The following is a 24,670-nucleotide window of genomic DNA, read 5'->3' on the forward strand; positions in this document are numbered from 1 at the left end:
TACTGGAGCCGATGGTTTTTCAGGTGGGACCATGGCTCAGTCATAGCAAGTGCAGTGATTGGCCTAATAAAGGAGCTATGGTCCCACCTGCGAGACCATCAGCTCCAGTAGAAACAAGTTGCCATACTTCTTCCCCATAGGCTGAAGATCGGAGACACAGTGGCAGGAAGCTGGGGGAAGGAACTGCATGGAGCTCTGATGCATAGGGACACCAAGGGGACAGAGAGCAATACCAGGAGGACACTAAAGGTGCAAGAGGAACACAGGCATATGAGGTGGATCTATGGCTAAAAGTGTTAGAGGATCAGCAGGACAGCCAGGCAATCTGTATTTCTTATAAGGAAATAAATATGGCAGCCTCCATATAACTCACCTCGAATTCAGGAAATAAAAATGGCAGCCTCCAATCTCATCGGCACAGTGGACTGCCATGTTGAGGATAACAGTTTTCGCTCCTTTCATACCAGTCTCCATATCCCTTCCACTTCAGGGATCCTTAAAGCGGAATATAACCCTGCATTTCAACTTCGCTCTAAAACATTATTTACAGCATATTATATGCAACCAGAATTTTTTTATTTATTTTTTACTAGACCAGCATTGGAAGGGTTACACACAGAGCTTTAAAGTTCCGTGGAGAGACATGCTGCCGGCAGCCAAAGTTTAGATAGATACATTTAAGTAAACAGAATGTAACAAGTGAGGAATGTGACTCACTCTCTCTGACTGTGCAGGAGCTGGAGGACAGCCAGAGAGTGCGTAACATTCCTCACTTGTTACATTCTGTTTACTTAAATGTATCTATCTAAACTTCGGCTGCCGGCAGCATGTCTCTCCACGTAACTTTAAAGCTCTGTGTGTAACCCTTCCAATGCTAGTCTAGTAAAAAAAAAAAAAAATGCTGGTTGCATATAAAATGCTATAAATAATGTTTTAGAGCAGCAAAGTTGAAATGCAGGGTTATATTCCGCTTTAATGCAAACAGATAAGGTTTGTTGGACCTCATGTGGAATCCTCAAGGAGCAATGGAGAAGCATTGGTAAATCATGTCCGGTACACACTGGGCCAGCACTGCTCAATCTGCTGCCTGTGACCGTATTAGCCACACATCTGTCATCTGCACATCAGGTCTGGTGATCAGGGATCTGGATACAGACAAAAGAATAGATTGCTGAGAACACCAGACCTGATGTGCAGATGCCAGATACTCTGTCACAGCATATGGATGCCTAGTGAAGAAAGAGCATGTTTAAGCATCGCCAATCAGTGGATTAAAGGGACACGGAGAAGTTTCAGGATAGCAGTCTAAACTCACCCTGTGCCCAGCTCACTGATGTCATACGAATACATAGACCTGCTTCCCACCTGACTTCACTAGTGGGGAGGAGGAATGAAGAATCTGTGCTGTCCAGGACATGACTGACTTTTCTGGGGAGATTGCTGGCAGTCACCACTGCACTGTGCTTGATGGAGCATTTTATACCACTGAGGAATAGAAGAAAGACAGCCAACCATAGTGAACTGTGCACAACTGTGTGCAGCACTACGACCTCTCAGCAGGGTCACTTACTGATGCTGCTGGGGATCATGGGAAATGTAATCTTGGGTCCTAATAGCAATTGCTACCCAAAGCAGTGCCAACCTTGCAATTTTAGCTGGTTCGTTTTTACAATACTGATGACATCGCTACATAACTTGATCTTAAAGTGGATCCGAAATAAACTTTTGCTCATTGCATAGTTGGGTTCCTTTCATATAGTTTATAGGGCATTCCTCAAGCCAAATACTTTTTTTGTTTTGTTTTAATACTCTAATTCCCTATACACTAAACAAGCCTCGCTCACAGCTTCTCCAGTGCCTTGGCACTTTCAGACTCCTGTAGCAGGGGCTTATGGGAGCTCAGTCTGGGCAGGAGGAGGTCACTAGCCAGAGATTGCAGAGGGAGAAGGGAGGAGAGGGGAGTGGAGTTTTCACAGCCTGAGGGCTGGAGATGCAGAGCAGCTTGCCTGTGTGTAATGTGACAAACAGAACATGGCTGCCCTCATTGTATCACAGGAATAAATAATAATAAACTGTTGAAGCTGTTTGCAGCTAGATATGCTGTGTAATCTAAATTTTAGATAAGATATATAGACAAGTCACTTGTTATAGTTAGTTTTTCATCTCGGATATGCTTTAAAAGTAAAATTCCTCAATGTTTGACACAGGGGCCTGTCCCTGGCTGCTCCAAACCCTGTAATATCCTGCTACCTCTCTAATCGCGATTTATAAAGTACACTTGAAGTGAAAGCGAAATGGAGGCTGCCGTATTTATTTCCTTTTAAGCAATACCAGTTGCCTGGCAGCCCTGCTGGTCTTCTGTCTCTAATACTATTATCCATAGACCCTGAACAAGCATGCAGATCAGGTGCTCTGACTGGATTAGTTGCATACTTCTGTGTGATTCAGACATTACTGCTGCCAAAGTGGTCAGCAGGGCTGCCAGGAAACTGGTATTGTTTAACAGGAAATAAAAATGGCAGCCTCCATATACCTCTCACTTCAGGTTCCCTTTATGACCTCCTCAATCAACCCCCCCCCCCCCCCGGTTGGGATCTTTCAGGTCTCTGTTCTCTTGCTGTTCTCAATGTAAACCGCCTCCATTGGCAAACTCATCTCCTCCCTGGACTTCAACTACCACCTATATGCAGATGACACCCAGATCTGCCGCCATGGACCTCTCCACCACCACGGATAAGGTGTCCTCCTGCCTCTCAACCATTGCATTTTGGGTGTCAGCCAGGTTCCTGAACTCAAACCTGGATAGAACGAAACTAATTTACCTGCCCCATTCAGCATCACTGCCCCCCACCGAGAATAGGGTGAGCAGTGGCACTTATTAAGGAGAGCTCTGTGGTATAGTTGGATTTCTAGGCTCATCTTGAAGGATACCTGTCCTTATATTCAAACTACAGGAGCCCAGAGTTCATTTGGAACAATCTATGTTGACAGATTTCGTGAGCAAGAGACCCATGTTTGTGACTAGACTACCAATGCTCATCTAAAACTCATCCCACCACAATGGATTGTCTTCAGTGCGAGGACCCGGTTAGCTCAGCAACCACATCTGACCAATGGCTGGCCACCTGATTAAGCCGCAGGCCTGGCCAGTGGCAGATGTAGTAAGTCAATGTTTACATTTAGATTGATCTAGCACCATTCTGAGGAGGTCCAGTAAAAGCTGAACGTGGAAGGAGATGCCAGTGATGGAATGAAGTTGATTAAAGGTTCTGTCTTTCTGCAGGGCTTTCAAGTGAAAACATTTATGAAACCTACCTCACCTCCAACCCAGCTTCTCAAAGTTGTCAAGACAACAGGCCTAAGCTGAAACGAAACAAGACAACAGCTGGACCCTAATGTCCTACTTTGTCAACCTAGTAGTAGAGTCGTAGCAACAAGTAACAACCAACATGCCCATAATTTCACCTCACAAAAGAAAAAAAAAAACGAAGCTTAATTCGTTAGGAAATTGTATTTATATAAAATCTGTACAGGATAATTAGTCAGATACAGATTAATTCCAGAGGTAAGAGTGCAAACACATGGGAGAGTGCAGGAACACCCACCACAACAAATACACAGCCTACACCCTCAAATCCCCTCCGGTCCATTCATGATATCCACCCTACGAAGAAAGGGTTGCCTAGTTCTTCCTACATTGATTCATTAACGGAAACCACTCAGAAGAGATCAGCAGCAAAAGAAAGTTACTATAATAAAAATAATCAAAGGTAAACCCAGCCAATGTTGGTATTCATGTTCCATAATTTGTATAAGTTTGTTTTAGGATAGACACCAGTGTTTGGTGGTGGGGAGTGTGTGTCAGGTGGGGGAAGATGGGGAACATACCATTCTCCAAATATTCACACTTTATATTGCTGGAAACCCTTTGGCCATGCAGGACCCAAAACTTTTGACCTGCACACGAAGTCCTGCTCCACATTGTCCAAGTCCTATGTCGGACTGCAGTGGATCATGCTGGATTCTCTAGATATCTGACCACCTTCTAAAGTGTCTGTAGCCACACCTCTAACTGCAACCGAAAATAAACGATCAGTTCTGGAATGAGCAAGACAAACTTTTCACAATGGTTAGCGTGGAGGGGGAGCGGTGATGAGAAAACAGGAATCCCACCAGTGGAATTCCCAAGAGATATGAAGATATCGACTATGTCAGTATGGAGCCATTCAGATATATAATCAAGTGACATGGCTTTTATCTCTTGTTTTCGGAAATCTACCCCCTGAGGGTCAATCATTTGCTCGGGTATCACCTATACCCTCGAGGAGCAGATTCCACCCCATCCCTGTTGGCAAAAGGGACATCTTTTGGAGTTTTCTCTTCTTTTTATTCTTGAGATCAAAACTGTTCTTCCAGTGGGATTTCCTGAGGGAAGAGAGAAGAGGAGGAAAGACTCATCTCTTCCATGTAGGTGAATGGGTCCCAAGGAAAGCTTTTGGACCCCTGTCAATTTAATGATAGGATAGCCAATCCGCTGATAAGCCATACTAGATGCATCCTGAGTCACCACCGTGTCAGCTTAGGGAACGGTTATGTAGAAGGTGGTTTAACGCACCTGTATTGACTCACACAGTGTTTGGGCTTGGTTTTTAAAAACATCGATCTTGATACAAGGAGAAGGTGGATAGGGACGCAGGTAGAATATTGGGGGAGAAAAGAAAAAAAATCACAATGGAAAGAATTATGGGAAACTGAACAAACATAGTGTAAACCAAAAAGAAAAACCAGTCAACAACAAATCAAAAAACATTAAAACATGGAAGATATGAAAAGCCCAACTTGGCGAGATTATTGTGGAAGTGGGTAAATGATGAGAGCAAAGGACTCTGAAGAACTGTGGAGGAAGTCTGTGTCCGTGAAACGCCTGGCACATGGTGCGGTCTCAGACGTTGACCGCTGTAGTGGACAATGGCTCCTGCTCTCTTTGTTCAGCAGGAGAAGATTCGCCCATGCTTCCAAATGTTGGCGAGGGCCGAAGCAGAGGGGTACGCTCATTGTCACTCTCATCACTCCTTTCACCACCGCCACCACCACCGCCAGCTTCTCCTACTTCTCCATCGGAGTCTGAGTCATCTTCTGAGCGCAGAACACGGTGCTTGCAAACAGGGCAGTTCTTCTTTGTCTTCGTCAGCCAGGGGTCCACGCAAGCACAGTGGTAGGCTGCAAAAAAGAAGAGATTTAGCATCACTAGATCATCTGTTACAGGAAATGATTGAGTGAAGTAGAAGTCTTAGTATTAACCCTTTCAGTAGCTTGGAAATCTTTTAAACATTTTTTTTTTGCCAATATCGATCCCTAGACCCTTCCACTAGTGGATATTCAACATACAACATCCAGTTTCTGGTACTGACCCCGAGACCCTCTCACCAGTGTGCACTCTACAGCATCCAATTCCTGGTATTGACCCTGAGATACTTCCAGCATCAGACACTCTAACAATACCCAGTTCTAAGTATTGACCCTTCCACCAGTGAACACTCCACAGCACCCAGTTCTCGGGAACTGACCCTTCCACCAGTGGACATTCTACAGCACAAATTTTCCAGTATGGCCCCTGAGACCCTTCCACCAGTAAACATTCTACAGTATCCAGTTCCCGGTATTGACCCCAAGACCCTTCCACAAGTGGACATTTTGATTATTCCATATCAGCGCTGCGTAATATGTTGGCGCTTTATAAGTACAATAAATAAATAAATCCATGGACATGCTGATCCTCACCATGATGGCAAGGCAGGATACGCAGCTTGTCCCCCTCTTCGTACTCCTCTAGACAGATGGCACAAACATCATATGGGTCCCCTGGAAAACAGAGAGAGAAAGATGAGTTCTGCACACCCAAGTTTACCCGCTCCACCAAAGTTTCACGAATCTCCTCCGGGTACTCCTGTTTCCTCTCACATCCCAAAAACATACAGATAAGTTAATTGGCTTCCCCCTAAATTGGCCCTAGACTATGTCCTACCAGAGACTGTCCTACCAGAGACTGGTGAATTCTACCAGAGACTGTCCTACCAGAGACTGGAGAATTCTACCAGAGACTGTCCTACTATAGACCGGTGGATTCTACTAGAGACTGTCCTACTAGAGTCTGGTGAATTCTACCAGAGACTGTCCTACTAGAGACTGGTGAATCCTACCAGAGACTGTCCTACTAGAGACTGGTGAATCCTACCAGAGACTGTCCTACTAGAGACTGGTGAATCCTACCAGAGACTGTCCTACTAGAGACTGGTGAATCCTACCAGAGACTGGTGAATCCTACCAGAGACTGTCCTACCAGTGACTGGTGAATTCTACCAGAGACTGTCCTACTATAGACCGGTGGATTCTACCAGAGACTGTCCTACAGGAGACTGGTGAATTCTACCAGAGACTGTCCTACAGGAGACTGGTGAATTCTACCAGAGACTGTCCTACTAGAGACTGGTGAATCCTACCAGAGACTGTCCTACTAGAGACTGGTGAATTCTACCAGAGACTGTCCTACTATAGACCGGTGGATTCTACCAGAGACTGTCCTACAGGAGACTGGTGAATTCTACCAGAGACTGTCCTACTAGAGACTGGTGAATCCTACCAGAGACTGTCCTACTAGAGACTGGTGAATTCTACCAGAGACTGTCCTACTAGAGACTGGTGAATTCTACCAGAGACTGTCCTACTATAGACCGGTGAATTCTACCAGAGACTGTCCTACTAGAGACCGGTGAATTCTACCAGAGACTGTCCTACTAGAGACCGGTGAATCCTACCAGAGACTGTCCTACTAGAGACGGGTGAATTGTACCAGAAATTGTCCTATTATAGACCGGTGGATTCTACCAGAGACTGTCCTACAGAAGATTGGTGAATTCTACCAGAGACTGTCCTACTAGAGACCGGTGAATTCTACCAGAGACTGTCCTACTAGTAGAGATTGGTGAATTCTACCAGAGACTGTCCTACTAGAGACTGGTGAATTCTACCAGAGACTGTCCTACTAGAGACTGGTGAATTCTACCAGAAACTGTTCTACTAGAGACTGGTGAATTCTACCAGAGACTGTCCTACTAGAGACTGGTGAATTCTACCAGAGACTGTCCTACTAGAGACTAGTGAATTCTACCAGAGACTGTCCTACTAGAGACCGATGAATTCTACCAGAGACTGTCCTACTAGAGACCATCTCTGGCCATTACTGACCTTTCTTAAACTTCTCAATGGGGATCTTCTTCAGCTGATCCTTAGACAGGCGGTTCCTGCGGAGCTTCTTCCTGTGCTGGACACAGCGAACCACCTGGAGTATGGAACAAAGGAGAGTTACTCATGCACAAATGGTAATAACCTCCTAGGAAAGACCCATCATTCCACCTTCAGATGTCTTCAGAGCCACTTCCTGCTCTGCTACTACTTCCCTGCTCCACTCTGCTCCTGCTGACACTCCAACTCCACCTACATATGTCTCCCCAGCCACTTCCTGCTCTGCTTCCCTGCTCCACTCTGCTCCTGCTAACACCCCAACTCCACCTTCATATGTCTCCCCAGCCACTTCCTGCTGCTGCTGCTGCTGCCGCTGCCCTGCTCCACTCTGCTCCTGCTAACCCCCCCAACTCCACCTTCATATGTCTCCCCAGCCACTTCCTGCTGCTGCTGCCGCTGCCCTGCTCCACTCTGCTCCTGCTAACACCCCAACTCCACCTTCATATGTCTCCCCAGCCACTTCCTGCTCTGCTGCCGCTGCCCTGCTCCGCTCTGCTCCTGCTAACCCTTCAACTCCACCTTCATATGTCTCCCCAGCCACTTCCTGCTCTGCTTCCCTGCTCCACTCTGCTCCTGCTAACACCCCAACTCCACCTTCATATGTCTCCCCAGCCACTTCCTGCTGCTGCTGCCGCTGCCCTGCTCCACTCTGCTCCTGCTAACCCCCCCAACTCCACCTTCATATGTCTCCCCAGCCACTTCCTGCTGCTGCTGCCGCTGCCCTGCTCCACTCTGCTCCTGCTAACACCCCAACTCCACCTTCATATGTCTCCCCAGCCACTTCCTGCTCTGCTGCCGCTGCCCTGCTCCACTCTGCTCCTGCTAACCCTCCAACTCCACCTTCATATGTCTCCCCAGCCACTTCCTGCTCTGCTTCCCTGCTCCACTCTGCTCCTGCTAACACCCCAACTCCACCTTCATATGTCTCCCCAGCCACTTCCTGCTCTGCTACTGCTTCTCTGCTCCATTCTGCTCCTGCTAACACTCCAACTCCTCCTTCATATGTCTCCCCAGCCACTTCCTGCTCTGCTACTGCTTCTCTGCTCCACTCTGCTCCTGCTAACACTCCAACTGCACCTTCATATGTCTCCCCAGCCACTTTCTGCTCTGCTACCACTTCCTGCTCCACTCTGCTCCTGCTAGCACCCCAACTCCACCTTCATATGTCTCCCCAGCCACTTCCTGCTCTGCTGCCGCTGCCCTGCTCCACTCTGCTCCTGCTAACCCTCCAACTCCACCTTCATATGTCTCCCCAGCCACTTCCTGCTCTGCTACTGCTTCTCTGCTCCATTCTGCTCCTGCTAACACCCCAACTCCTCCTTCATATGTCTCCCCAGCCACTTCCTGCCCTGCTACTGCTGCTTTGCCTCAATCTCTGTCTCTAGATCTGATTGGTCTGTAAAATGATTCCAGCGGCACTTTATGTATATCTGGCTTTTCAGGAATATAAAAAGGAAAGATCTGCACCGCCCTGAAGCAATGCCTTATGGGAGTTCTTTCTGGCTAGTGTGAAGCAGGATACTTGTGCTCTTTTGGCTGGTTGCTCAAGCAACTGGCAAGTAGAGATGCGAACATCAAATTTTGGTTTTATGAACAGCGAATGCGAACTTCTGCAAATGTTTTCAAATATGCGAATCTGGCAAACCGCCATAGACTTCAATGAGCAGGCAAAATTTAAAACCTACAAAGACTGTTTCTGGCCACAAAAGTGATGGAAAATGTGTTTCAAGGTGTCCAACACCTGGACTGTAGCATGCCGGAGGGGGATCCATGGCAAAAGTCCCACCGAAAATTAAGGAGTCGACGCAGAGTCAGGTTTTAAAGTGCACCTCCGGACTAAAAATCTACTCAGCAGCACTGAAAAGGCCTGGTGTTTCTTTAACAGTTTCACAGCATCAGAACTTTGTTTTTCTTACCAAAGCATCATTTTTAGCTGCATTTTTAGCTAAGCTCCACCCATCAAAGAAAACTGCCCGGGCTTTTTTCCCTTGATGCTGTGTAAAGCATGATGGGATTTCCTATGCTATTCACGTTGCCTAGCAACTGGGAGGGGTGATCAGCACACAGGACAGTTGGAACTGTGGCTCATGCTCCCTGTCACCTCCTTTCAACTAAAAAGATGGCAGCCCCCATGAAATCAAACATTTGCCTGTTCTTTTAAAACAGAGTGGGTAAGAGATTATATTACCTATCTATTTTAATTAACATAACCAATGTAACTTAATGACAGTATGTTTGTTTAATCCCTAAAGGGCAGGAATCGCATTATGCACAGCTCTGGGTGTCAGTGGGCTGTGGAGTGTCACACACAAAATAAAAAAAACAGGAGACCAATGTGCTAGCCCTCAAAAGGGCTATTTGGGGTGCAAGCAAGGAACAAGAACACAGGCCTAGCTAATGCTTTCCCTACCTATCTGCAGCAAGTCTGACCCTGCTCTCACTAACAGTCAGCAGCCAGCAGAGAATAAATCCAATATGGCAACGGCTTTTTGATAGGGGGGTGGGGGGTCCATGAGGGGGTGCTAGCTGAGTGACTGGCTGCCATTTGTCTGCTGACTGTGAGGTAAGGGGTTAAAGTTTAGCTCCATGATGATGTATAGGGGCAGGACGAACAAGCCATGTGCTTGCCGCCCGCCGCAGACAGCGGACATTCGCCGGTGAACAGTCTGAGCCATTTCTACTGGCAAGCACATGTACCCAGCATCAGGCGATCACCACTGGGGCCGGATACCGGGGTCTTTGCTGTATGTTGGTTTTATGTTGGCGGATCTGTTCGTCGACTCCCGCCAGGCTGCACCTCTCTCGCCGAGTGTGGTCACGGAAGAACAGAGCATTGTTTAGGCGTTATTGGGGGGGGTGAGTTTTATGCCGCACATAAGCTGTGTCGTTACCTATTAATAAGGTTTGCCTGGCGTTACAACGTAAATGGTAACCGTCTGGTAAAGCGCCGCATACAGGGTTAACCATCCCACGCAGCAGCCAGTGAGGGCAGCGGATGATTTCACGGCCAGGTTGTACACAATAGTTGCACGTCGTGTCTGGTACAGGCAGGTGTTCTAACAATAGCTCATTAAACACAGCAGGCCATGGGCGAGGAGAACGTACAACAATAGCTTCCATTATCATTACCTCTGTGACTGCACAGAACGTCTCCAGCCTAATACGCCTGCTGCACTCGGGAATCGCTGAGGGGCAAGGCTTGGAAGCCGGCCAATCAAAACGCTGCACCTGCTGCACTGAGGATCTGCCGAGGGGCAAGGCTTGGAAACCGGCAAATCAAATCGCTGCACCTGCTGCACTGAGGATCTGCCGAGGGGCGAGGCTTGGAAACCGGCAAATCAAATCGCTGCACCTGCTGCACTGAGGATCTGCCGAGGGGCGAGGCTTGGAAACCGGCAAATCAAATCGCTGCACTGAGGATCTGCCGAGGGGCGAGGCTTGGAAACCGGCCAATCAAAACGCTGCACCTGCTGCACTGAGGATCTGCCAAGGGGGGCGAGGATTGGAAACCGGGAAATCAAATCGCTGCACTGAGGATCTGCCGAGGGGGGCGAGGATTGGAAACCGGCAAATCAAATCGCTGCACCTGCTGCACTGAGGATCTGCCGAGGGGGGCGAGGCTTGGAAACCGGCAAATCAAATCGCTGCACCTGCTGCACTGAGGATCTGCCGAGGGGCGAGGCTTGGAAACCGGCAAATCAAATCGCTGCACCTGCTGCATTCGATTGGACGGTTTCCAACCTGAATACAGTTGCATGAAAGGAGCATAGATACGGCATCAAGTCAGAATTAGCAGCATTTCTAGCATGGAGTACCCACTTAAAAGTGTACCTGAGGAGACCAAAGGGGTCTTTCCTTTAATAATTGCGGGGGCTTGCGTGGGTTTCCTCCGGGCACTCCAGTTTCCTTCCACATTCCAAAAACATAGATAATTGAATTAACTTCCCCCTAAAAATTGGCCCTAGACTATGATACATACACAGACATATGACTATGGTAGGATTAGATTGTAAGCTCCTCTGAGGACAGTCAGTGACATGACTATGTACTCTGTAAAGTGCTGCAGAAGATGTCAGGGCTGGATGGTGTAATGGTTAAGGGCTCTGCCTCTGACGCAGGAGACCAGGGTTCGAATCTCGGCTCTGCCTGTTCAGTAAGTTAGCACCTATTCAGTAGGAGACCTTGGGCAAGTCTCCCTAACACTGCTACTGTCTATAGAGAGCGTCCTAGTGGCTGCAGCTCTGGCGCTTTGAGTCCGCCAGGAGAAAAGCGCGATATAAATGTTATTTGTCTTGTCATATAAATACATAACAATAATGTGAGCACAATGACCCCGGATGAGGTATGAATTCTCAGGTGTTCCCGGCTGGAATGTGACGTTCTTTCCGTGGCGGATTTCTGAGGCTCCACCTCCACATTCTGGTTGCTGTTGTGGAAACGGCGTTATCAGCCCAGGGATCAGAGATCAGAAAATCAGCCCCAAATGATGCACAAGAGAATGTTTCAAAGTGCAAAGTCCGGGAATTCCTGCAGCCGTAAATACAAGAGGCTCCACCCACAACCAACAGTTCAGCACTGGAGCCATGCTTCCTCTATGGACACCAGCAGTGACATATCCCCACCAGGTCTTCTGACTGAGTCCGCCTCCTGCTGCTCTAGCCTACATAATATAAAATACATGATACATTCAACCGTGCCAGCAGAGCTTGTGATAATGGTAGCAGCAGGTGTACAGAGCTGGGAACTCAGGTGCACAGAGATCTCACCACCAGATCCCCTGAGAGATAGAGGAATCCAGCAGGGGGAGGGGCCTCTGGTAATGGGTGCAGCAGGTGTACAGAGCTGGGAACTCAGGAGCACAGAGATCTCACCACCAGAGCCCTGAGAGAGAGGAGAATCCAGTAGGGGGAGGAGCCTCTGGTAATGGGTGCAGCAGGTGTGCAGAGCTGGGAACTCAGGTGCACAGAGATCTCACCACCAGAGCCCTGAGAGAGAGGAGAATCCAGGAGGGGGAGGAGCCTCTGGTAATGGGTGCAGCAGGTGTGCAGAGCTGGGAACTCAGGTGCACAGAGATCTCACCACCAGAGCCCCTGAGAGATCGGAGAATCCAGCAGGGGGAGGAGCCTCTGGTAATGGGTGCAGCAGGTGTGCAGAGCTGGGAACTCAGGTGCACAGAGATCTCACCACCAGAGCCCTGAGAGAGAGGAGAATCCAGGAGGGGGAGGAGCCTCTGGTAATGGGTGCAGCAGGTGTGCAGAGCTGGGAACTCAGGTGCACAGAGATCTCACCACCAGAGCCCTGAGAGATAGGAGAATCCAGCAGGGGGAGGAGCCTCTGGTAATGGGAGCAGCAAGTGTGCAGAGCAGGGAACTCAGGTGCACAGAGATCTCACCACCAGAACCCCTGAGAGATAGAAGAATCCAGCAGGGGGAGGAGCCTCTGGTAATGGGTGCAGTAGGTGGGCAGAGCTGGGTACTCAGGTGCACAGAGATCTCACCACCAGAGCCCCTGAGAGATAAAAGAAACCAGCAGGGGAGGAGCCTCTGGTAATGGGGGCAGCAGGTGTGCAGAGCTGTGAACTCAGGTGCACAGAGATCTCACCACCAGAGCCCCTGAGAGATAGGAGAATCCAGCAGGGGGAGGAGCCTCTGGTAATGGGTGCAGCAGATGGGCAGAGCTGGGAACTCAGGTGCACAGAGATCTCACCACCAGTGATCATGTGAACAGATGTAGTTATGATCATGTGACCAGATGTAGTGATCATGTGACCAGATGTAGTGATCATGTGACCAGATGTAGTGATCATGTGACCAGATGTATTAGCAGGCTGTGTGCGCTTGTGCCACCTAGTGTTAGAGGAGAGAGCTGACTGGCCAGCAGCAGGGACAAAGGCGTGGTCAGAGCTTGCATATGTCAGGCAGGTGGAGGGTGAGAAAACAACGCACACCAGAGATGGTAATCGAGACGCTAAATTTCAGAGTTGGTGCAATTGGTATGCAACTTGGAAACGGTCCAGTCTTATAGATAACAAGATCGGCAGGGCGCTGCAGCACTTGCAGCACTAGCTGTGTGTGCGGTCTGGTTTTCAATCTAACCATAACACGGGCATTAGAGAAAAATGAGGGGGACTTTTGGGACTGTATGGAGGTTAAAGGAGTCGTCGGGGGGGGGGGGGGGGGGGGGGTCGGGGGTCGGGGGAAAATGAGTTGAACTTACCCAGGCCTTTTAATGGTCCCCTGCAGACATCCTGTGCCCACTCAGCCACTCACCGATGCTCCGGCCCCGCCTCCGGTTCACTTCTGGAATTTAAGACTTTAAAGTCTGAAAACCACTGCGCCTGCGTTGCCAGATCCTCGCTTCCGCTGATGTCACCAGGAGAGCACTGCACATGCCCAGTATGGTTTGTGCCTGCGCAGTAAACTCTTGGTGACATCAGCGGGAGTGAGGAGTGAGGACACGGCAACACAGGCACAGTGGTTTTCAGACTTTAAAGTCTTAAATTCCAGAAGTGAACCGGAGGCGGGGCCAGAGCATCGGTGAGTGGCTGCGCGGGCACAGGATGTCTGCGGGGGGGGCCGGAGCATCGGTGAGTGGCTGCGCGGGCACAGGATGTCTGCGGTGGGGCCGGAGCATCGGTGAGCGGCTGCGTGGGCACAGGATGCCTGCAGGGACCGTTAGAAGCCCCGGGTAAGTTCAACTCATTTTCCTCTGACCCCGTACAGTATTCCTTTAAAGAAAAACAACTGCAATTTTTGTTTTTGCCTCCAGAGTGGTGACTTTGGATTCCGCATACTGTAAAAACTAAACCTGGGTAAAAAAAAATTTGACCACCAATTGACCATATGATATTTGTCATGACTGATATAAAATCAGTCGATAAAATCCACCAAAAGCAAGGAGTTTTGAATCCGGATGATACCATTGCTGGAAATAAAAGTTCAATGTGATTGTTCTGTAATCGTTTTATTGAATAATGCCTAATACTGGAATGGTTTGGTTGTATTGTGTGTGGGCAAATCGACAGAAGTGATTCTCCATAGCTGGATAGCAAAGCTACGTGAGAAGACCTGTGACCTCTCCAGTGTACAGAAGAACAGGATTCTCCTGTAGTCTTAGGATGCTTCCACCCCACCCTCACCTGGTGACGAGCCCTATCTGCTGCCCCGGGGCCAGGAAACAAGAATCTCTGGCATTTCAATTGCCCCAGACAACTTCTGCCCTCCAGGAACACTAAACACTTCTCACATTTTCCTACATGTCAGTTCAGAGTCCTCCTCTGTACCGGAGCTTCTCAGACTGGTCCAGGGATGGTTGGTGAGCCTTTTATACATCTCAGTTCACCCAGAGTCCTCTTTACCACAGATTATTATTTATTGTATTTATAAAGCGCCAACATATTACGCAGCGCTGGACATTAATTTAGGTTACAGACAATATTTAGGGGTGACAAACAGCATGGCCCGAACCTCCGATTTTCAGTTTGCGAACCGCGAACGCGAACTTCCGCTAACGCGAACCGCAATAGACTTCAATGGGGAGGTGAACTTTGAAAACTAGAAACACTTATGCTGGCTACAAGAGTGATGGAAAAGATGTTTCAAGGGGTCTAACACCTGGAGGGGGGCATGGCGGAGTGGGATAGACGCCAAAAGTCCCGGGAAAAAATCTGGATTTGACGCAAAGCAGCGTTTTAAGGGCAGAAATCACATTGCATGCTAAATTGCAGGCCTAACATGCTTTCAAACATCTTACATGTGTATACATCAATCAGGGAGTGTAATTAGAGTACTGCTTCACACTGACACACCAAACTCACCGTGTAACACACCACAAACAGCTGTTTGTGTAGTAACGGCCGTGCTGGACTGGTGCACACCATGGCCAGAGTGCAGGCCGTGACGGTTTTTAAGCCAATATGGTCGCCGGGCTGTGGTAGCTCAATGATAGAACAACAGCGACTGTCAGGTAGGTATATGCAGTGATGGTATTATAATGTGCACCTGTCACTCGTAGACAGGTACTGAACAGACACAGTGACACTGCGTGCGCTCAAGTTGGTGCACTGACTGAAGTGAACAACAGGTAGGTAGGTATATGCAGTGATGGGTATTACAATGTGCACCTGTCACACACAGAGAGGTACCGGGCAGGCACAGTGACACTGCGTGCTCTCACGTAGGTAGGTGGGTGCACTGTGAACAACAGATAGGTATATGCAGTGATGGGTATTATAATGTACACCTGTCACACACACACACAGGTATTCACTGAATGTGCTGGGCCTGGCAGTGGCACACACACAGTATGAATTATCAAGGCTGTCTATGCAACACAAGTGTCTGTCTGTGGGACACACACACAAAAAAAATTGGATCACAAGAACAAGATTAGCTCTCAAAAGTGCTGTTGAGGGGTGCTTTTTTTTAGCAATAAGAATCAGCAAGGCGCAAGCTAACAAGCCTACAAGGGCCTAACTAATCTTTCCCTATAAGAGAGTCTGCAGCAGCTGTCCCTTCTCTAATTACTGCAGGCACACGAGTGAGTGCAATGCCTGACGCTGCCTGCCTTTTATAAGGGGGGTGGGGGGGTGGGGGGGAGTGGCTCCAGGAGGGAATGTAGCCTGATTGGCTACAATGTGCCTGCTGACTGTGAGGTAGAGGGCCAAAATTGACCCTAATGATGTAGGCAAATCGAACCGGCGAACGCGAACCACCGAAATTCGCCTGGAACCGTTCGGGCCATCTCTACTCTTTACCCGAGCGTCTTAACCACCCTGGCGTTCTGATTAAATCGCCAGGGTGGCTGCGGGAGGGTTTTTTTTAAATAAAAAAAAAAACTATTTCATGCAGCCAACTGAAAGTTGGCTGCATGAAAGCCCACTAGAGGGCGCTCCGGAGGCGATCTTCCGATCGCCTCCGGCGGCAAGAGATAACACGGAAGGCCGCAATGAGCGGCCCTCCGTGTTTCGCTTCCCTCGTCGCCTGACGTCAGCCGCCTCCGATCCAGCCCTTAGCGCTGGCCGGAACTGTTCGTTCCGGCTACGCTGGGCTCGGGCGGCTGGGGGGGAACCTCTTTCGCCGCTGCACGCGGCGGATCGCCGCGCTGCAGCGGCGATCAGGCAGCACACGCGGCTGGCAAAGTGCCGGCTGTGTGTGCTGCTTTTTATTTGGTTGAAATCGGCCCAGCAGGGCCTGAGCGGCAGCCTCTGGCGGTGTTGGACGAGCTGAGCTCGTCCAGACCGCTCAGCAGGTTAAACTGGTCCCAGGCACGTTGTTGGGCCTTCCCTACATTCAGGATCCTGAGAGATCCGGGGCACTTTGGTGCACTCCAGACAAAAAAATGGGTGTGGCCACACACAAGAATGTGGGCATGGCTATGGGTGGAGACAAATTTACATGAACTTAACAGCGGTCTAAGTAGGTTTGCCCAGCAAAATGTTGGATGAAGCTCCCCTCTCCATTAAAAATTTTTTTTTAAATGCAGCATAGCGCATAAAGTGTCACTTAACGTAACTAGGCAGAGTTACCTGGCTTCTCTGCTGGCTGGTCTGGCTTTCTGCTGGGTGGGATGGCCTGCTGCCAGGTTGTCTGGCAGTTCCCCCATATCATTGCCTGATCTCCTAGTGATCCCCTCCCATGTTCCCATAGATTCAAATCTCGGCTCTTCCTGTTCAGTAAGCCACCACCTATTTACTACTAAGGAGTCCTTAGTATCGGAGGCAGAGCCTTTAACCATTACACTATGCAGCCACTATACTGCCACCTGCTGCCTGGGGAACAGTGGCACGTGCCACTGATCTTTGGGACTAGCAACGCCCCTGACTACACTTCAGTTCACGCTTAGGTTTTCCTCAGTACCTGAGATTCTTAAACTGGTCCAGGAATGGTTGGCGGGCCTTTCCAATATCTCAATTCACTCAGAGTCATATCAGTACCAGAGCTTCTTAAACTGGTCCAGGCATAGCGGATGGGCCTCTCCTATGTCTCAGTTCACCCGAAGGCCTCCTCTTTACCTGAGCTTCTTAAACTGATGGCCAATGAAGATGTGTCAGGTGGTCCCCAGCTGGAAGCCAAGAGAGGTCTAGAGAGGTCTGATGCTAGGCGCACACCATACAATTTTCTGTTAGATTTACCTGCCAGATAGATTTTTTCCAACATGTTGGAAAAAAATCTATCTGGCAGGTAAATCTAACAGACAGACAATCTAACAGAAAAAGTTTTCTTCTACATACAATTCAAGGTTACTTCTAATTACAACTTACTCCTATAGACGAGTGCTGAAAAGCTGTTTTTGTAGATTACGTAATGTTTCTGAAACGTTATCTTTCCATCTCAATCTGCAACCAGCTGGGAAATTCCACTAAGAAGCTTAAGTTGTTTGTTTGCTTTTCCCAACCATGGCAACAATATTCTGCTACTCTTTGGAGTACTGTTGGCTGCTCAGACACGCTTGCTGCAGGTATAGTTTGTTGCACAGAGCAGGAGCCCTTGTTGCTTATATTCAGTGCCTATTTGGCGAGATCTATAAGCTGGATAATGATAGATAATATTTGGAAAGAACGTTATTTTTACACACATAGAAAAAAAAGGTAGGTTAGAGAGTCACACGGAAACTGCAAGTTGTTCTGAATGAAAGAGGAATTTCCCCGAAAGGGCCGATGCCAGGGGACACGGGTTCTGCTAACAGGAAGACGCACAGGCCCGGTCCGCCCATGATGCCAAGTGAGGCGACTTCCTCAGGCGGCAGAAGTCTAGGGGCAGCACCAGGCAGAAACAGGAAGTGAAGAGAGTGCCTGGCCAACCTATACTGGGGCACCTATACCTAGCTAACCTATACTGGGGGCAACTGCACCTAGCTAACCTATACTGGGGGCAACTGCACCTAGCTAACCTATACTGGGGGCAACTGCACCTAGCTAACCTATACTGGGGGCAACTGCACCTAGCTAACCTATACTGGGGGCAACTGCACCTAGCTAACCTATACTGAGGGCAACTGCACCTAGCTAAACTATACTGGGGGCAACTGCACCTAGCTAACCTATACTGGGGGCAACTGCACCTAGCTAACCTATACTGGGGGCAACTGCACCTAGCTAACCTATACCGGGGGCAATTGTACCTGGCTACTTACCTATACTGGGGGCAACTGTACCTGGCTAACCTATACTGGGGGCAACTACTGTACCTGGCTAACCTATACTGGGGGGCAACTGTACCTGGCTAACCTATACTGGGGGCAACTGTACCTGGCTAACCTATACTGGGGGCACCTATACCTGGCTACTCACCTATACTGAGGGCAACTGTACCTGGCTAACCTATACTGGGGGCAACTGTACCTAGCTAACCTATACTGGGGGCAACTGTACCTAGCTAACCTATACTGGGGGCAACTGTACCTAGCTAACCTATACTGGGGGCAACTGCAGCTAGCTAACCTATACTGGGGGCAACTGCACCTAGCTAACCTATACTGGGGGCAACTGCAGCTAGCTAACCTATACTGGGGGCAACTGCAGCTAGCTAACCTATACTGGGGGCAACTGTACCTAGCTAACCTATACTGGGGGCAACTGTACCTAGCTAACCTATACTAGGGGCAACTGTACCTAGCTAACCTATACTGGGGCAACTGCACCTAGCTAACCTATACTGGGGGCAACTGCACCTAGCTAACCTATACTGGGGGCAATTATACCTGGCTAACCTATACTGGGGGCAACTGTACCTGGCTACTTACCTATACTGGGGGCAACTGTACCTGGCTAACCTATACTGGGGGCAACTACTGTACCTGGCTAACCTATACTGGGGGGCAACTGTACCTGGCTAACCTATACTGGGGGCAACTGTACCTGGCTAACCTATACTGGGGGCACCTATACCTGGCTACTCACCTATACTGAGGGCAACTGTACCTGGCTAACCTATACTGAGGGCAACTGTACCTGGCTAACCTATACTGAGGGCAACTGTACCTGGCTAACCTATACTGGGGGCAACTGAACCTGGCTAACCTATACTGGAGCAACTGTACCTGGCTAACCTATACTGGGGGGCAACTGTACCTGGCTAACCTATACTGGGGGGCAACTGTACCTGGCTAACCTATACTGGGGGGCAACTGTACCTGGCTAACCTATACTGGGGGGCAACTGTACCTGGCTAACCTATACTGGGGGCAACTGTACCTGGCTAACCTATACTGGGGGCAACTGTACCTGGCTAACCTATACTGGGGGCAACTGTACCTGGCTAACCTATACTGGGGGCAACTGTACCTGGCTAACCTATACTGAGGGCAACTGTACCAGGCTAACCTATACTGGGGGCAACTGTACCTGGCTAACCTATATTGGGGGCAACTGTACCTGGCCAACCTATACTGGGGGCAACTGTACCTGGCCAACCTATACTGGGGGCAACTGTACCTGGCTAACCTATACAGGGGCAACTGTACCTGGCTAACCTATACTGGGGGCAACTGTACCTGGCTAACCTATACTGGGGGCAACTGTACCTGGCTAACCTATACCGGGGCAGCTGTACCTGGCTAACCTATACTAAGGGTAACTGTACCTGGCTAACCTATACTGGGGGCAACTGTACCTAGCTACCAATACTGGGGGCAACTATAACTGGCTACCTACCTATACTGAGTGTTTTTTATGGGGGTGGGGCACACTGCAGCTATAACATGCGGTGCAAATTGTCGGTTGCTGTGCGATTATTCCAATTCGGGGGGGGCGCTTCCTCCTAAGGCCGCGTTTCATGCAACCAGCTGAGTGATAACGTGACGGTCCGGAGCAGATTGGACAAATCAGCGTCCGCACCTATTGATTTTCTCATCCGTTTCTCACCCAGAGAAGATGCGTTTCTACCATAGATTTCTATGGGAAACACATGCGCTATACGGAAAAGCACTGCAGGTCAGGACTTGCATTTCTAAGTACTGAACGGATCCATTGACCTCTTCTGGACGTCGCTAGTTAAAATCTACAGCCCATTTGCGTCCGCTTAGCCCGCCAGGGCGTAGATTTCCCCGCTGCGCGGTCACACCGTCCCTCATTTCATTGCCTCCGGACTCCATGATATCTGTGAACCAATCACAGTCACCACACACAGGGAAAGGACGTCTCTGCCAGAAGCGCCCAGCCCCCAAGGGGTTAACAATAGCAAATGGAAGCACAGGTTATTTTTAACGTATACATAAAATAAATGTGCCTGAAGAAAGGGGGCGGGGCTTGCCGCTAGTAGAATTTTGCCAAAATTAGGAATATTCTACTGCTGGATTGTGATAGTAAAATATTGGTAGGTTTTACCAAAATTTTACTATAACTAAACCTAACCCTACTCTCACACAGAATCCTCCCTCTACCGATTCCTAACCCTAAGACCTCCCCCTGGTGGTGCCTAACCCTAAGACCTCCCCCCCGGTGGTGCCTAACCCTAAGACCTCCACCCTTGTGGTGCCTAACCCTAAGACCTCCCCCCTTGTGGTGCCTAACCCTAAGACCTCCCCCCAGTGGTGCCTAACCCCAAGACCCCCCCCGCTTGGTGGTGCCTAACCCTAAGACCTCCCCCAGTGGTGCCTAACCCCAAGACCTCTCCCCTGGTAGTGCTTAACCCTAAGACCTCCCCCTGATGGTGCCTAACCCTAAGACCTCCCCCCTGATGGTGCATAACCCTAAGACCTCCCCCCTGGTGGTGCCTAACCCTAAGACCTCCCCACTTGTGGTGCCTAACCCTAAGACCTCCCCCCTTGTGGTGCCTAACCCTAAGACCTCCCCCTTGGTGGTGCTTAACCCAAAGACCTCCACCCCGGTGGTGCCTAACCCTAAGACCTCCCCCGTGGTGGTGCTTAACCCAAAGACCTCCCCCTTGGTGGTGCTTAAAGAGACACTGAAGCGAAAAAAAAATGATGATATTATTATTTGTATGTGTAGCACAGCTAAGAAATAAAACATTAAGATCAGATACATCAGTGTAATTGTTTCCAGTACAGGAAGAGTTGAGAAACTCCAGTTGTTATCTCTATGCAAACAAGCCATTAAGCTCTCCGACTAAGTTAGCCGTGGAGAGGGCTGTTATCTGACTTATTATCTCAACTGTTCGTGGACTATTTACTTTTCCTCTGCTAGAGAGAGGTCATTACTTCACAGACTGCTCTGAAAGACTCATTTTGAATGCTGAGTGTTGTGTAATCTGCACATATTATAGAATGATGCAATGTTAGAAAAAACACTATATACCTGAAAATAAAAGTATGAGAATATTTTCTTTGCTGCTAATCTTCTAGTAATTATTCATAGTACACAACCAATTCATTATATCATATTTTTTTTTCGCTTCAGTGTTTCTTTAACCCAAAGATCTCCCCCCTGGTGGTGCCTAACCCTAAGACCTCCCCCTGGTGGTGCCTAACCCTAAGACCTCCCCCCTTGATGGTGCCCAACCCTAAGACCTCCCACCATGGTGTTGTCTAACCCCAACAACCCTCAGGTGGTGCATAAACCTCTAACCCTAAGACCCCTCCCCCAATGGCACCTAACCCTACCCCCTAAACCTTAAAGCGTACCTGAAGTCAGAACGTCCTCTCTGCTCTAAAAGATACACAATAGCATGATAACCTTTAAACAAAAAAACATTTCTTTGTTACAGCTGATACAAATCCTAAAATAAATCTGACTTCTACTTCACTTGAGTGCTGTCCCACACACACTTTTTGGAGACTAAAATAAATCTCCACGGTTTCTACTTCCTGATTCTTGGAAGCAGACATATTGTTTACAGCCTGTGCTTTCAAATGGGCTTATCTGCTATCTCTGCCATTGGCAGTCATGTGACTCCTCGTATGTCTTCAGTCTTGTGCAAGAGTTCAGGTCCACTTTAATGCCCCCCCCCCTTCCCCCCAACCACAAAGCTGCATGATAAAAGCAGTGATTTGCGGCAAAAATGGTAAATAGCCTTTTTACCTGATTAGATTTTGAATATCAGATCCATTTGCTGCATTTTGCTGCGCTGCACAAAATGTATCCAGCAGGGTCCTTTTTCTGTGCATATCGGAGCAGAGGCTAAGGTGGTTGTAATGTTTAGACTGTTACATAGTTATTTTGGTTGAAAAAAGACATACGTCCATCGAGTTCAACCAGTGTGACTGTTGTGTCACCCCCAATCATCAATACAGCCTATAACAACCATCGCTCAATGCCATGCCAAACCAAATGGTATAACGGAAAAAAAGCTCATCCAGCTGCTTGCTTTATCTGCCACACAAGGTATTATTTCTGTGTGATGTTGCTTACATCTGTCAGGTGACTCTCTTCTCTCCCTGCATCGCTTGTTTTATGACTGCAGAACACTGGTAACTGTTTATACAGCAGTATTAATATGAAGCCCCTCTCCCCTCAATCCCACCAACCCAAAGGTGAGGAGAGTGATGCTACAAAAGGTACTGAAAAACCTTAGGGCTGGTTCACACACGGCGCTCGGGTCCGTGATTCACAGGCAAAATCTCACAATTCTCCACAATGTGCGCTTGTGATTCCCGTTTAAAAGACGAGAATCGCAACGCGATTGGCCTCAAAACGCTGCATGCAGCGAGATCAATCGCAAGCGCTGCAGTGTGAATGTATCCATAGGGCTACATTAGCAGCAGCGCTTTGCTGATCAGAAAAAACTCCCCTGGGGGGGTACTCACCTCGGGTGGGGGAAGCCTCCGGATCCTGTTGAGGCTTCCCCCGTCCTCTTGTGTCCCACGGCGGCGGAGAAAATCCTCCCGGAGTGGCGGCGATGTAAATATTTACCTTTTCTGGCTCCAGCACCTGCGCAGTCTCTGCTCTTCTGACGGAGATAAGCGGAAATAGCCGATCTCTGTTGGGTTGCTCTACTGTGCAGGCGCAAGTTTCCTGCTCCTGCGCAGTAGAGCGGACCCGACGGAGATCGGCTTTTTTCGCCTATCTCCGTCAGAAGAGCCGCAATAGCGCCCCCGCTGGAGCCTGGAAAGGTAAATATTGCGCAGGCTGTCGGATTTGTCGCCTGTGTGTTCCGGGGGCTGCAGTGAGACCGCCGTGGGACACCGGAGGACGGGGGAAGCCTCGATAGGGCCCAGAGGCTTTCCCCATACTGAGGCGAGTACCCCTAGGGGAACTTTTTTTCTCAGTACAGGTTTTCTTTAAATAAAGGAAGTTAAATGTTTCCTTAATTGATTAAATGACAACAGCAATTACCTTCTGGAGGACCCTTGTGTGATGTTCTGTCCTGCATTGATGAACATCACACTGATATCTCTGGGATTTGGGAGCTTCAGTACATAAGGAGGGAAAAATGTTCTCCAGTCTCAGAAATACAGGAAATCACACAACAGAGATCACTAACTACAAGAATAGGCAAGGCATGCTGGGACTTGCAGTGCTCCAAGGACCTCAGGACCTCACGCTGCCTGGGCTTGCCCTGCTGGCACAGCTCAGGCTTGCAGTGCATTCTGGGATGTCTTAGAAACTTCTTGAAAGTTCTTAAAACTTCTAATAAGATTTTGCAAATAGTTAGCCAGCAGTGACCCCTTGTGGCCAGACTGGGGTGCTGCGTATTGTTCCAACTCCCTGTATTACAGTATAATTTACTCTGACATATTATTCTGCATTTAAACAGGAATCTACAACACTTTACAGACTATATATTTACTTTTATTTAAGTATTTATATAGCGCTTAAATATTTATATAGTAGTGTTGTCCGGATCATGAACGATTCGGATCTTTGATCCGAATCTATTTTATGAGTCGATCATCCGAATCATCAAAATGAGTGATTCGGATCGCAAAAGGGGCGGGGCCAGGAGCGACACGCCCCCTCTCAGCGGGCAGCGGGTCCTGGAAGCAGAGCAGAGATGGATCGCTCTGTTGGAAGGGACTCAGGGGAGGCAGCCTTGCAGGGACAGGTAGAGGGGACATGGGTGCCACTGCCAGATATGTGTAGAGCACACATACTGGCTATAACGTGCTGCCCATTATAGGCTGGCTGTTCCGTAGTGCTGCACAGTGATCACATGGGAAGCTTTTGGCTCAGCACAGCTCAGTAACTTTGCAGGCACTGTGATTGCAGCGTAATATGATCCTCCTGCACTCGGCACTAAACAGCTGCACTTATCTTCTGGGAATGCTTTCTTTCACTGTGCGACCTTTTCTTTCAAAGTGTACAGATGAACATATAGGTGAAATATATGTAAAGCATATGACTTCAGCATGTGGGTATTACGTGCAAACATTTCTGCTCTCTGCTCGTCCCTCCTCCCATCTCTGTCCACTCCCTGCCCTCTGTCCATCTTCTCCCCTTCTCTGTGTGTCCACTCCCTCCCCTTCTCCTGTC

The 24,670-nt window shown here is 48.8% G+C and overlaps 1 protein-coding gene across 1 annotated transcript in view; it reads right to left on the minus strand.

Moving 5' to 3' along the window:
* Nucleotides 1-3,496: 3,496 nt before the first annotated feature.
* The window catches only part of RNF167 (ring finger protein 167), a 60,766-nt gene continuing 39,592 nt past the window's right edge, over nt 3,497-24,670 (minus strand). Inside the window, exons 8-10 of the mRNA XM_068273899.1 lie at nt 7,246-7,339; nt 5,782-5,862; nt 3,497-5,220 (exon numbers count right to left, since the gene is read on the minus strand). Of these exons, the coding sequence (XP_068130000.1) occupies nt 4,943-5,220; nt 5,782-5,862; nt 7,246-7,339 (453 nt within the window). The 3' untranslated portion in view covers nt 3,497-4,942. The remainder of the gene's footprint in view (nt 5,221-5,781; nt 5,863-7,245; nt 7,340-24,670) is intronic.

Source organism: Hyperolius riggenbachi, chromosome 3 (assembly GCF_040937935.1).
Source record: "Hyperolius riggenbachi isolate aHypRig1 chromosome 3, aHypRig1.pri, whole genome shotgun sequence".
In the NCBI taxonomy this organism is placed as follows: domain Eukaryota; kingdom Metazoa; phylum Chordata; class Amphibia; order Anura; family Hyperoliidae; genus Hyperolius; species Hyperolius riggenbachi.